This window comes from Gracilinanus agilis, chromosome 2, assembly GCF_016433145.1.
Source record: "Gracilinanus agilis isolate LMUSP501 chromosome 2, AgileGrace, whole genome shotgun sequence".
Lineage (NCBI taxonomy): Eukaryota > Metazoa > Chordata > Mammalia > Didelphimorphia > Didelphidae > Gracilinanus > Gracilinanus agilis.
The window spans coordinates 510,031,018-510,045,823 of NC_058131.1; the positions used below are offsets into that span (position 1 = coordinate 510,031,018).

Sequence of the window (14,806 nt, forward strand, 5' to 3'; positions counted from 1 at the left end):
ACTTGAATTAATTTTATAAATGGTGACCACAACAATTTTTTACTAATATTAATCTCTAAATAGTACATGTAGCATCTTAATTATTACATATTACATTTATTTTCATTATTACACAGACTATTACTGCATCAGGAAGGAGAGAAAAGGAGGGAGAGAATCAGAATTGAAAAACATCAGAAAAGAATTGTCAAAAAAAAAGTTCTTCAGAAGAGATTTTATTACTCATCCCACCCCTGCCTCCACCCCTAATAACCATTTTCTTCCAATCTTTCATATTTTTGTTCTCTGGTTGTTTTTCTTTATGGCCAAAGTAAGGTATTTTGTTAGCTTGTTAATAAAATAATAAAGATGGGGATTTGGAAAAAAGGATTGATGAGTAGTTTGAGTCCCCCACATGGCTTCACTTAAGGATTTAATTCTTTGCCTTTCCTCTTCCCTTTCACTTACAGTAATGACCAAAAGAGAATCTTAAGAAAAATTTATTAAGGCTTTTGCTTCTTACAATACTATGGTGTCCCACGTATTTTTCTTATTCCCCATTCCTGAGAGCCATACCCATATGACAAATAGTATTTTTTAAAGAGGAAAAAAATAAAAGATTAGCACAACTGACCAATACATTGAGAAATAAAAATATGCAATGTATAACATCTATGGATCATCCACCTTCCCAAAGAAGTATTTACCATTAGAGTGTCTTTTCATATCTGTTCATTTGAGTTCCACTTAATCTTTATAATTTTGTTACATTTACTTCAAAATTTTTGGTGTGTCATTCTTTCCATTTATATAGTTGTAGTTACAGTGTATATTGTTTTCTTGTCTCTGCTTACTTCACTTTGCATTGGTTCATAAAAATCTTTCCATGCCTCTCAGTATTCATCACTTATGCCCATCTTTCACATCACAATTACGATTCCATTATATTCATGTTTCACAATTTGTTTAGCCATTCCCCAATTGATGGGCACTTACTTTATTTCCAGTTCTTAGGTTAACAAAAAAAGGGCTGCTATAAATATTTTGGAATTATGGAGCCTTTTTTTCTTGTCTGTGACTTCCTTGGGGGTATGAATCTAGTAACAGAGTCTCTGGTTCAAACATTTTAATAATCTTATTTGCATGATTCAAAAGTGCTTCCCAAAATGGTTGTATCATTTTACCAAAAAGAATCCTAAGATTGATAAAACAAAGAGGCCTTAGACTAGGATAGCAATTGGTGGTTTGATGAAAGGGCAGTTTTTTTTTAAACTTTAAAAAAATTTTTTAAAGAAGTGCTATTGAGTAATCAAATATTCATCTGAGTTACAGGGACTCTTAAACAGTAGAGGCTAAGGGCAGTGAGTTTGTATTTGGTGCATAGGAAGAGGAAAGCTAAAAAGACAGTATTTGTGAGTGATTATTAGCTATCTTGCTGTTCTGAAAGAGCTTGGCTGATAGGGACAGTATTTCCTAGAGAAAAAGAAAGCCAAATAACAACAAAGATTGTGGGAATTAATAGACTCTCATGGAAAGAAAAGTAGTCAAGGGTTTTAGTGGGACATGGCATAGACCAGAGGTATCAAACTCAGCCCTGCTGCAAAACTCCTGAATAGGAAACACAATTAGGAAATATTTAATATAATAAATAAAAACATAATACAATACAGATAATATTAATTTGTGGGTTTTTTAAAGTCAATATATGTCCTGTAAGGATATGTTTCTATTTCAACTTGATATTGCAAGCACAGGCCATTACTTTCTTTGAGGTAAGATGTAGTATCTCAACTGAGGACTCTATAGGCAAGGGCTTGAAACAGAAAAAAATACATGCCTGGTGTCTATAAATTATGCCTGTCAAGGACCAGTAATGACAGAAGGACTAGTTGAGCACTAGCACTTGTGGCCAGAAGAGGTCAATAGGGAACAATTCCCAGCAAATGTTACACATTATGCCTATATGCCCAATAGAGATTACATGGGATTTGAGAGCAATGGGGATGGGCCATGGAACACAGTAACAGCTCCACAGGAATTCAGTGGCTCTAAAATATCAGAGGTGTGAGTTGCATAACCTCAGGTGTGTTTTGGCCGCACATCTTTCTTTTGTCTTCATGCATATATATTCCCAGATCTAATATATTCCCTTTATGTATGACTGCCAGAGGGCTCTCTGACCACAAAGCTTTCCCATATATGTACCCTTTCATCCATGTTCCCTAGGTGCGTCCATTCTTCCGTCACTGGGCAGTGAATGTACTTGTGGGTGAGTATGTCTCAACTTCATAGCAGAAAATATTTTATTGATCCTTTTCTCATTATGGCATTGCATTAAATTACTTTTCTTCAAACTAATTGTATCATCTGGCAAATAAAAGTAAATACACAGGTGGGGACTGATAAAACTGTGATTATAAATGGATGCAAACCCACAGGGTGAAGATAGGATAGCTTTTCAGAGAGGGGGTAGATAAAATGAAAAACTGATGGAGGTTCCTTTAGGTTCCATATTAATTTCCATTGAGGTCTTACTCTAATGTTTCATATTTGCATGTGTTATAAGGAAGAGAGGTTGATCTGCAAGGGAGAGATGCAGGAGGATAAAGATCTTTATCTAGAATCTGCAGACCAACCCCTCTTCCTTATAACACCTGGAAGTGTTTTGAAGATTTTGCCAGCTAGTACAAAGATTTACTAGACCCTCCCAAATTTGAGGTATGGATCTGTTCATTGGCTGTATGTTGTTTGAAGCCTAATCCAGTTCAGGGATAACCAATAGTTTGATTTCAATATGGTGAATTTATTAACCATAGCAAGAAGACCATTTATAAAATTATCAATGATTGTTATCTGTTTGGAGTAAAGATTAACTTCATCAATAAAATTTGTGGTTGTTCAGTTGTGTCCAGTTCCTCAGGATCCATTTTGGAGTTTTCTTGGTAAAGATATTGGAGTAATTTGTCATTTCCTTCTCCAGCTCATTTTACAATTGAGGAAACTGAGGCACAGTGTTAAGTGATTAGCCGAGAGTCATACACCTAGTATGTGGATGAGGCCACATTGTGCTACCTGGCTGCTCCCAATGAAATTACAGGTCTTTGAAATACAAATATAAAATTGAAGAAGCTGTCTTTCACTGTTCCCACTGTAACACAAAACTATGGTTTTATATATATATATATGTGTGTGTGTGTGTGTGTGTGTAAATATATGTGTGTGTGTTTGTATGTGTTTATGTGGCTTATTGGACTAAAACCCAAGTTTTCTAGTTTGGGAAAGAGAGAACAAAGCGGAGACTCATCAAAACTGACAAGCAAGCAAAATATATCTTTAAATATTCTCCCTTTGGGGCAGCTAGGTGGCTCAGTGGATGGACAGCCAGGCACAGAGATGGGAAGTCTTGGGTTCAAATCTGGCCTCAGACACTTCCTAGCTGTGTGACCCTGGGCAAGTCACTTAATCCCTATTACTTAGCCTTTCCCATTCTTCTGCCTTGGAACCAAAACATAATATTGATTCTAAGATGGAAGGTAAGGGTTTACATTTTTTTTTTCTCTTCTCTCAGTGACTATGTTCTTTAGGTCTACTTTTCCTGCTCCCCTCCCTCTTAGGCTCTCCATTCTTTCCAAACAGAGCTACATCCTTGTGGCTTATAACCATTTTCCTTGCCTATAATTCTGCTGGCTGCTAAATATTGTTTCTCCAGGATTTCCATAGGAAAATGTCCTAATTTTATATCTTTATCCATTTGGACTGAGGTAATAGCCAATTTGAGAAAGAAGAAGAAAAAGGGGATTTGAACTATTTTGCACAGAAACATGCAATCAAAAGGATTGTTTTGTGGTTAAATGATGGCTATGAGGAAATAGCATAACAGGAATTCATTTCCCTAGAGAAAAGAATGGGATTAAAGAGATCTTAGAGATTGAATCAAACCCCCTCATTTTGCATTTGAGGTTCAGAGAGAAGTGATGTGAGATCAGACAATATTTTTCTAGACCAATCTTTCTGTTTTAAGAGATCAGGGAACTGAAGCTCAGAGGTGTGAAATGATTTTTTCCTTAAGGTCATATAAAGTCAAATACGAAGTGAATAGCAGAGCTGGGAATTGATCCCAAACCTTTTGACTCCAGAGCCGGATATTTCTTCATCACATATCTGTCTCTCCTTCTACAAACCTTATTGGAGGATTCATCTAGAAGAGAACCAACCAATGAATTCATTAACTCAGAAATTTTACCCATGAGGATAAGCCAGAAAAACACATAGAATGAGAATAGAGTCAAATCAATGATTGGTCTGCTGGACCATTAAGAATTTTAGGGCAGAGGGTAGAAAACCTATAAGATTACTGTTTAGTCTGTGCCTTTGAGTTACTTATGGCATATTATCTACTGCTATGAGTATATAATAGCAGGTCCTCGTCGACACCCCTGTACTCTGATTTCTGAGGCATCTATCTTGTTCACTCCTGATACCTAGAAAAGCAGTGATTCCCACAAAGAAAATCATATCTTGATAACTAAAAGGGATACTGCCTCCTCCCCTTTAGAGGATGACTTGTGACAAGGAAATTTGAGGGACTAGGAATTGAGGGAGGAAATAGATGATTGTTGCTCAGGTTCCTTTCTGTCCAAAGGTCCAATTGAGAGATAGTGGACCCACATAAATGGTTGTACCAGCAGATGGTGCTATAATCCCAGCACCTTGGAAGGTAGAAATTCCTAAAGAAGATACTATACAGTAATGTGGGGTGGGAGGAGTGAAGAGGGTGGACAATGTTTTGTGAATGGTCAAGCACTTTATCACGGTGAATCTTTAAGAAAGAACAGAGTGGTAGAGTAGAAAAACATTCATTTGGATTCAGTAAAGGTAGAATCATAGATTCTCAGATTTGGAAGGAATCTCAAAGATCATCTAGTCCAACTTGTATCTGAAGGATTCCTTTCTATGCCACTTCTGACAAGTGGTTATCTACTGTTTGCTTAGGATAATGTGAACACAGATTTAGAGCTGGAAGCTGTCTTGGAGACGATATAGTCCTCATCTATATTTTTTGTTTTTAACAGATGAGAAAACTTGAGGGCCCAAAAGAAGTGACTTGCCCAAGGTTACAGAATTTGGAGACTTTCAGTGCTATTTGAAAATCAATCTTAAAATGACAAAATCATTATGCTATATTATAAAATGGAGACAATGAATTGATAAGGGTGATTGATTCCCCAGTATTTAGACAGACAAGAGACACTGAAGATGAAAATAACTCTTCATTGAATGTCTTAGTGGTCAGTGGGATGTGATTTGGAATGTTCGTTGGGATTCAGTTTTTATTTAAGTAGGTACTTGGATAAGTTTTACAAAAAGGAGAGGGAAATGGATGTATTACAACAGATTGTCATCTTAAATGCCTGTTTTCGTTATTCAGAATTTAACAAACACCAAATAAAATGGACATTTTAAATTCCATCTCCTGAAAAAGAAGACTATATATGAAACTACAGATCTTTCTTCTAAAATTTGCATCTTTTAAAGTACTTAATAAATTCAACTTGCAGCTTTCAAAACTGCCCTGTCTGAGATTCTCAACTTTCTTCTGTATTGATCTTGAATTTTTAAAAAAAATACCTCAATGACTCTCCTTTCTTCTCTTTTTGTTACATTTCTCTGTACCCTTTTGCCATCCCACTACCCCAGTGGTAAAAATAAATTTTGATGCATATGAATAATCAAGCAAAAATATATTCCCACATTGGCTATGGACAAAAATGTATGCCTTATTCTACATCTTGAGTTATCACTTCTCTGTTGAGAACTTGGCTGCATGCTTCATCATCTGTCTTCTGAAATCGTTGGTCATTACATTGATCAGACAAGCCTTTCAAAGTTATTTTTCTTTAGAATGGGGTTATTAAACATGGTTCTCTGGTTCTGCTCACTTAAAAGGATTCTTCCCTGATGAGACTTAATTGGTAATCACTGAAATCAGCTCTTTTGTTACCATATGACTCAAGGAAACCAGTAAGGAAACTTCTAGTATACTCCCATGGTTGGGACTGACTCTCAGACAGCTTTTTTTTTCAGGCTTGTGAGCTCTTGGACTCAGACTGGGAGCAACAAGAAAATGATAGTGTCCCATTAGCTCAGAAGGCGATGGAACAGAGAAAAAATGCTACTCAGGAAATTCTGTGGCTCATGATGACACCCAAGAGAGAAAACATAACGGGGGTCAAGGCAGAAGGTTTATATTGTCATTACAAGAGAACTTAAATGGACATTATATTTAATTTCCTTGACAGCTTTAATTTGCTGTTTTAAATCTTATGAACATCTGGAGAAGCCATCTGCCCTTTTGTCCAAGGCACCAGAGTGTTACTTGTTCTTTGCCTTTGTGAAAGATAATGTATCCTCCTATTGACCCTAGAACGAGAATGTGAGAAGGAACCAGAGGAGCCCCAAATACTGCACCAATACTGGCTAAGATAGGGAACAAAGGAGTCAAAGTCAAGATGGAGAGTATGGTGGAGAAATCAGGGAGGCAGATCAGGGTTCTTATTCCAGCTTTGTTTCTAATTCATTGTATAATCTAGTACAGTGATTCCAAAAGTGGACGCTACTGCCCCCTGGTGGGTGCTGCAGCGATCCAGGGGAGCGGTGATGGCCACACTTTTTTTGTATTACGTTCTATTCTGAGTTCAATAAATAGTTTCATAATTTCCAGGGGGCACTAAGTAATATTTTTTCTGGAAAGGGGGCGGTAGGCCAAAAAAGTTTGGGAACCGCTGATCTAGTAGAACAGAATTCAGGTTTTACTATTTAGTATGTTGTTTACTCATTCACAGACAAGTTATACCATCTTCTTAGCCCTTAGTTTCCTCAACTGGAATGGAACTCAAAATGAAAATAATATTTGTGAAGGAAACACCTTTGTAAATTTTAAAGCACTAAGTCAACATGAGCTATAAAGCTGCAGATAAACTGATATCGTTTCAACAGAAAGCAAAACTTCTAACAAAATGGAAAGGGCTACCTTGGGAGAAAATGAGAGCAAGGAGATTTAAAAAAAAAAAAAGAAAAGGACTTACTTTTCTACTTGAATACTTAGTGTTTAACATAATGCATGGCACTGAGTATTTGATAAATGCTTTCCTTAATTCATTCAGTGACCTCTTCAGCACTATTGGATGCTCACTTGTTAGAGATGCCATAGTGGGTATTCTGTTTCAGAATATGTTGTAATATAATCCCGAAGGCTCACTTTGTGATTTTAGATCACCTGTCTGGGCATTATTTTTCTTGTCTGTACAAAGGATGGGATTGGACTCTGGAAGTATCTTCCAGTTCTAAATCCTATGAACTCTAGCCTCAGCCCTAGAAATCCTGTGGTATGATCTGGTCTCACTGAACTTGCAGACAAGTGCGAGTTTGGGATCCTTAGAAGTCTTGAGTATTAGGCAAAAGTATTTGAGAAAAGACAAGAAGAAAAGGAGCTGTAAGAGTATTCTTTTAAAATGCAAATAATCCTGGAGGGATTGTTTTCTCAGTAATCATCAATTGGAATATTACTAATTAACACTTTTCAGAAGGATTAATTGGTAGTTAAGGGAGCAAGAAAGAGACAGGATAGGAGCCTTGGAAGAGGAGACAGGAGAGAAAGGAAAGGGGCTCAAGATATGGTAGAGTTCCTTTTGGCCACAAAGGAACTAGTACTACTCAAAATGAGCTCATGTGCCTTCCTTTTTTTCTAGTCTTCTTGTGCTTTACTTCCTCCATATATTCTTCAATTCAGTGACTGGTCTCCCTGCTGTTCCATCTCTTAGCTCTAGGCATTATCTTTAGCTGTTCCCTATACCTGGAATGCTCTTCCTTCTTATCTCCACTTACTAACTTCCTTGGCTTCCTTTAAACCCCAACTAAAATTCAATTTTCTCTCCCAATTTTTTCTGTTTATTCTCAATATAGCTTATGAAGCCTCTTTCCATTAGATTGTGAGCTTCTTGAAGGCAGGGACTCTCTTTTGCTCTCAGGATTTTATCTGGCAAACAGTAGGAGCTTAACAAATATTCATTGACTATTGAATATCATTTCACTTCTGGAATGGTGGCCCAAGTTTCTAATCTCTAGAATGGCTTTTTTAATACTCCCACTATAATCTGTCAGCATCTATAAAACTACATAGGAAAAGCAAGGGGGATTATCTTATGGACCAATATCTTCCATTCTCAGCTTTTCAAGATCTCAATTAACTGGTGTGCTCACAGTTTTACTGAAATCATCACATTGCTAAATTAACTGGGGACACTTAATTTTCAACATAAATGAAGAAATCAAGGCCATGGAAAAGTCCATAGGCTTGAGAGAGGTCACACAGTAACCTCATGGTTGATTAGAATGGAAAATCCTTATGAATCTAATTTATCAACCTCACTGCTTATGCAATCTGACATCCAAGGCATATTTAACTCTCAATCATGTGTGCTAATGAAGGGAAGCAAAAACAGAGAATAGGTTATTCACCAATAAGGGAGGAAGTTTCGCATTCTACTCTGGACTTTATTTTTGTCTGGATTATATAATTTTGTTTTGGTTAAGTGAACATCACTTAAAAGAGGTCAGTATTTCCCAAGTACATGCCTATTGACATCATAGGGAAACTAAGGAAGAAGTGTTAAAAATAATCCTACAAATGAGAGCCTATTTGTAGATTATTTTATGCTGGTAGTGTAATACATTGTTAATGAGAAAGTGAAATTTAAAAAAATAGATAGCATTTACATAGCACCCTAAAATTTGAAAAATTCTTTTTATCATCAAATATATAATCATCTCATGAGATAAAAAATGTATCTGTGGTTTGGGCTCTAGTTTTCTGACTTAGCTTACTAGAATAGTTCAAAAATAGGGAATTTATCTTCATTTTTCACTGTTTGAAATTCATTAGTAAGTTGTTTCTTCATCCTTTTTTTTATTGAAATGTTGAGGAAACAGACTTTTGCCACCATAGAGGAAAGTACAGAAAAGCTTTCAGTATCAGTCCTTTTACTGAATTCTTGCATACATAGGTGGTTGGTCAGTCAAGCAAAAGACAGTGAAGAAAATGACTTCCCTGGAGAAAGGATGAAATCCAGCACTGGAAAGAGATTAATACTACCAGGAGGCATTTGCCATTTTTTCCACGTATTATTGTAGCTTATATTACTCTTGATGCAATCAGCTGTTGTATTCTCATTTGGTAAAACCAATAAACTTAATATTATGGTGGTTTCTTTCTGATTGAACATGGTAGATCACAGCCTGGGGAATGAGAGTATACGCTAACATGGATGTTTTAAGTTCGGCACTGTATAATTAAAACCCACAGAGGCAGAACCAGGAGCAGTGAATTGGTTCAAATATTTCATTTAAGAGAAGAACAGGTATGCATCACCTTTGGGGGACTGAAAACTAGAATTTTTTTTAAGTGTGGCAGGTGGAGATCTTTGCTTTCCTGTAATTTCAAGTTTCTCATCACAGCTGGTTGAGGAATCCTGTCTGTTCTGTGGTCTACGACTCAAGTAACCATGACTGCTGGTTGTTTCATCATAATCCAAAGACCATTCCCAAATAATTCAGAGAAACACGTTTGCATCACAGAGTTAAAATATTTAATGACAAAACGGGTGTTTGCAGTAATGAATACACAGATCAAATTTAAGCTTGTGTCTAAAGAAAACAAAATTATGTTTGACATCCTGAAGAATTTCTTGAGGAATTGATTACTGTACAACAGATATTGGCAATGTTACAGTTTGGCAAATTAGAGCAAAACTTACCTTTAAGATTACTTTTTTAGGTCATTCTGCTAATAATTTCACATGAATGAGTGACCTTTGCTAGCCACAAAAGTAGTGTTAAGACAGATTTCACTGTAGTTTTAAAATCTAACACGTAGTCTTTTTTATTCTTTGCAGAGCTTTAAAAAGTTATCTACTGACCTTGTTACATTTTACAAATACATTCTTTAATATGAAACATCAACCTGAATAACTGTATACTTTCTGTACATGAACATCTAAGAATACTAGTGAGAGGCTACAGCTAAGTTCCAGGAAGAAGCTATCACACTAGAAGTTTCTTTTAGGATGGTTTGGTTGTTGGTACAGTTTAAGATTTTTATCAGAAATACAACATCCATAAATGTATAGAGTAGCAGAAATGAAACAAACACAAATTAAAAATCTCTTCAGCTCAGTGAATTGAATTGGTCCCAAACCATTCAAATCTCTTTAAGCTGCTGGCCCTAGATTATAGTTAATACATGAATACTCTTTGATCTTCTCTAGAAGTTCTCAAAGAATTTCACATTTTCTTCTGTGTTTCTTCATAACAGCCATGGGAAACAGAGCAGGGATTGCTATCTTAATAGGAGTGGTGACATACATAAGACATGGGCACAGTCATTAAGCAAATTGGTGTTAGAAGCCAGAAAAAGGTTGGCCTAGGCTTTCTTTTAAACAAATCCACTTTCGATAGGGAGTTCCCATTCTAACTATTAATAGGCATTAAGCGGGATGGAGGGAAGGCCTCTTAGACTTTCATTTAAGAAGACTAACTTCTCCTTATTCAATCTGGAAGGAATATCAGAATGTGCCATATAAACATAACATCTCATATCTTTCTATTTCTATTTTTATAGCCACTATTGTCTGGCAATTGGCATTGGCAACAGATTCCCCTAGTTTTGTTGACATGGACTTTATATTTGCCTTTTTTCCCCTTTCATTGTTATGCCAGCTGAGTGGCTATGAGGAGGCCAGAATCCACTTTACAAATACATATTAAAAGACCCACACATATGCGTACATATACACATGTATGTATATAACTGTCTATCCCTTCCTCCCTCAGGACCATATTTGATGACCCTACAAACCATTTAATTTCTGTATCTCCAGCACCTAGGACAGTGCCTGACACATAGTAGGCACTTATAGAACTTGCAGAATGAATGACTGAGAAGAGACTCACAGACAGTCTCCTTTCTCCCCTCCTCTCTCTCCTTCTCCCTTTTTGCCATCCTCATTGGTTTCTTTTTAAAAACATTTTTCTAAATAGTATAAATTACAAAACAACAATAACAGGTAAGCAGAAAGACCTATTGTGTCATTTCCTAACAAACCTGAACAGCCAAAGATAAAATACTGGGGGCAAAATATTTTTCAAAACTCCTAATAATTCTAATAATATTCTATACAGTAAGATTTGCAAAACTATCTGCTATAACACATGGCATCTTTGTCTAGCAACATTAAAAGACCTCCAGCTGCACTTGCTGGATGTCAGGTTACTCACTTCTCTAAGTTCCCAAGTCCGCAAAGGAAAATAATACAAAATACTGTTAAAAATAGCTAACTTTTACAGGGAGATATCTTTAACTGGGTTGTCTCGCTAAGAGGACTCAAAAATTCATCTCAAATAGATTCTGTCTCCTTTCAGACATACCAACTTTGCCAAAGAGATCTCTTTTCCAATAACTACAAATTTCTGTCCCTGGCATTGCTTTATCAGGACACATCAGCTGCTTAAATGGACATTAATAATGCAGTGTCTTCTTATTCTGCAACATGAAAGGTTACTTGGATGCTACACTGATCACCCTTGGATTATACCAACCCTAGGCTCAATAGGAAGGAGGCAGGAATAGGGTTTAGTGCAATCAGGCATTTTAAAAATCAATGCACTGCATTGAGAGCCTAAGAAGGCAAACAGGCCTGAGATATGCTGGGCAGCATGTTCTCATGGAGAAGAACAGGCATCATTACCATATTTAGAATTTTAACTCGGTGAAAAAGAAAAATATCCACTACCTCCAAAGTCTAAGCTTTAAGGAGGGTGAATAAAATCCATCCTAATCTGAAAGTGTTGGGAAAGGTTTCAAGCCTACATGGCCTAATATCACCCTAAGGAAAGTTGTAATGATCATGATCAGAGGCTTGCAAAATCCATATAATTTAAATTACATGAAATAAATAGCAAAAAAGTGAAAATAATATCAATATGGATGTCTATAAAAAATGTCCAAAGATAATAGTCTCTATAAAATGCAGTTTCATTGAGAGAGGAAAAAATGTTGAAAATGTAATCCCTCCCCCCCTTATTTTCATTTCTACAGATCTTTATCTGGACCAGTTGAATTTTTATCAAATTCAAGCCTTTTCTTGGAATGACAACCACATTAAAAAAAGATAATAAATCCCTTTATGAAGTTCTTGCCTTAGGATCCATATGAAGTATTGGTTCTAAGGCCAAAGACTGTTAAGGGCTAGGCAATTGGGGTTAAATGATTTGCCCAGTCACACAGCTAGGAAATGTTTGAAGCCAGATGTCCTGTCTCTAGGTCAGTCTCTCTGTCCAATGAGCCACCTAACTGCCTCAACTACTATATCTGAGAGGCAGCCTCATGCAGTGGATATAAAGTGAAGCTTGGAAACCAGGAAGACCAAGTTCTGCCAACCAACGTTTCAGTTCCACCTTTTACCAATATTGGCTATGTGACCCCAGACTAGACACCTAACATCTCAGTGTCTCAGACACTGTCTACAACTGGAAGGAGTAAAGCTGAGGGCCCTTTGCCTCAGCTGAGGAACTTTTCATACTGGGAGCTTCTTATATAAATGAAATTAACAGATCCAGGACAAAATAAAACCAAATACAAGACCCTGACCAAAAAAGAGAAATGGTCTTGAACTTTCAAATGATTACAACTCAGAATTGTAGGATGTAAGATACTGGGAAGGGACCTTTCCTGTGAAATTAATATTTTATCAAGATTTCCTCTTGATACCATCACCACTATGTGGTCTCTGGCCTCTGAAGACTTTTTACAGTTCTTAGAGGCTAAGTTCTCTATGGCACATGTACTCCAAGTTCCTGTCACAGTAAATAGGAAAATGCTTACATATGGGACAGACACCATCAGAAGTATAATAAGAGCCCATAGCCAAATGCCTGAAAAACCTAATTCCTTCTTTCCTTCCTCCCTTCCATCCTTCTTTGCTTTCCTTTTTTCTTTGCTTTCCTTCCTTCCATCCATCTATACCTTCTGTCTTACTATCAGTTCCAAGACAGAAGAGCAGCAAGGGCTAGGCAATTGAGGTTAAGTCACTTGCCCAGGATCACATAGCTAGGAAGTGTCTGAGCCCAATTTTGAACCCAGGTTCCCCCAATTCCAGTCTTAGTACATTATCTATCAAACTACCCAGCTGCAACTTGAAATCTAATTTCTAAGGAATAATTTTGCTATAATCTAAAAGCTTACCTAGAAAAATACTAAATTAAAAGTCCTTTTATAACACATAATTTAGAAATTATCCTAACTACTAAGGTTTTCTTTAGAAGGTGAAGAAGTGGTAAATTGGTACCTTCCATTTCACAAAGTGATCTGTCTCACTTCAGAAATAGTCCTTTGGCTGTTTCACTCTTATGGCTTATCACATAGTGCCATGTCTGTGCTAATTCATGTCTGTTCTAATCTCTTCCACTAAACTGTAATAGAGCAGAGGATGGAGATTGGTTTGGGGAGTCAGGAAAAACTTGGTTTCAAATCTTTTCCCTTTGATCTTTATTGAGAGACCAAGAACAGGTCATTTAATCCCTCTGCTTTAGGCAACTCCTTATTATTTATCTGCTAATTCATAGATGGGTTAGTGAAAGTTCTCATCCCTACTTTACTCAATCTTCCCTACCATCTACTGGAGGGCAAAGGAATCATGTGTTATCATAACTACTTTCCCTCTACTGAGTACAGGGTAACTACTTAATTAGAAAGAAAAAATTTTCCTAAGTCTTTAACTTCACATTTATATTTTTTCACAGTAAAGTAAAAAATGATCATTCTGGAAATAAGTAGCAGAACATTGAACCTGAAACACAGAAAGCAGATTCTTATCTGCAACTCTGTTTTGCTTTTTGGAATGCTGGTGATGGCTCATGCAAAAGGTAGCTAGGCAGAAAGCAAAATTTAAGACGGCTGTTTCCCTTGATAAATCCAATTGTTTTCCATAATAGAGACTTCTAATGTCCCAGGATACAGAATTCTAGCTTTCAGAATCTACTAACACTAGTTACAAAAACGAGGAAAAAAAATTAATCACTCTTTGAATTTTATTTTCTTACAGAAACAATAACATTAGATGTAGCCAAATTAAAATGCCTTCCTGTTTCGTATCAAGGAAAAAAACAGATTTTGCCAGTTTTCACCCTGTTCAAGTTATTTGGTCCAATTTTCTTATTTTCTTACTTATAAACCAAATAAAACATCTAAGACATTTTGGAGAAAAAAGACCGAAAAAAATCCTCCCCCCCCCAATTGAATATAGTGCAGCATTTCTTAAGAAGGTCACTACAGAAATGTAAAAACACAATAACTTTATCCTCTCCCCAGTACTAATGTCTGAAAAGAACACAAACCAATTTCCAATGAATTGGTAACAAGAAGCAGGTGGAATTTTGGAATTCTTGTAAAAACTGCTGAACCAATCTTTTCCATTTCTCTTGGGAGGGTCATCAGGATAGGCAGTGAGTACTTCAGCACTTATGCTTCATGGCAAGCTGGGAAGAGAGAGAGAAGAAAAAGAAGAGTGAAAATCTGGGTCATTTTAATGGGAAAAAAAGGGGTAGTATAATACATGATATCTCTGAACACAATGACATCTTTCTCAGAAACTTTTCCTGAATTATCTTTCTGAATAACACACAGTATTTTTTAATATTGCTTATAACACTTCCTAATGCTTAAATGACACCTTTCATGTACGGAGTCAAACTGGGCTTTCTCATCTTTTATCAT

General features: G+C 36.4%; 1 protein-coding gene across 1 annotated transcript in view; it reads right to left on the bottom strand.

Annotated features, from left to right (window-relative positions):
• Positions 1-14,114: 14,114 nt before the first annotated feature.
• STXBP6 (syntaxin binding protein 6) overlaps positions 14,115-14,806 on the bottom strand; it is a 352,448-nt gene continuing 351,756 nt past the window's right edge. The window contains exon 6 of the mRNA XM_044665046.1: positions 14,115-14,568. Coding sequence (XP_044520981.1) covers positions 14,545-14,568 — 24 coding nt within the window. The 3' untranslated portion in view covers positions 14,115-14,544. The remainder of the gene's footprint in view (positions 14,569-14,806) is intronic.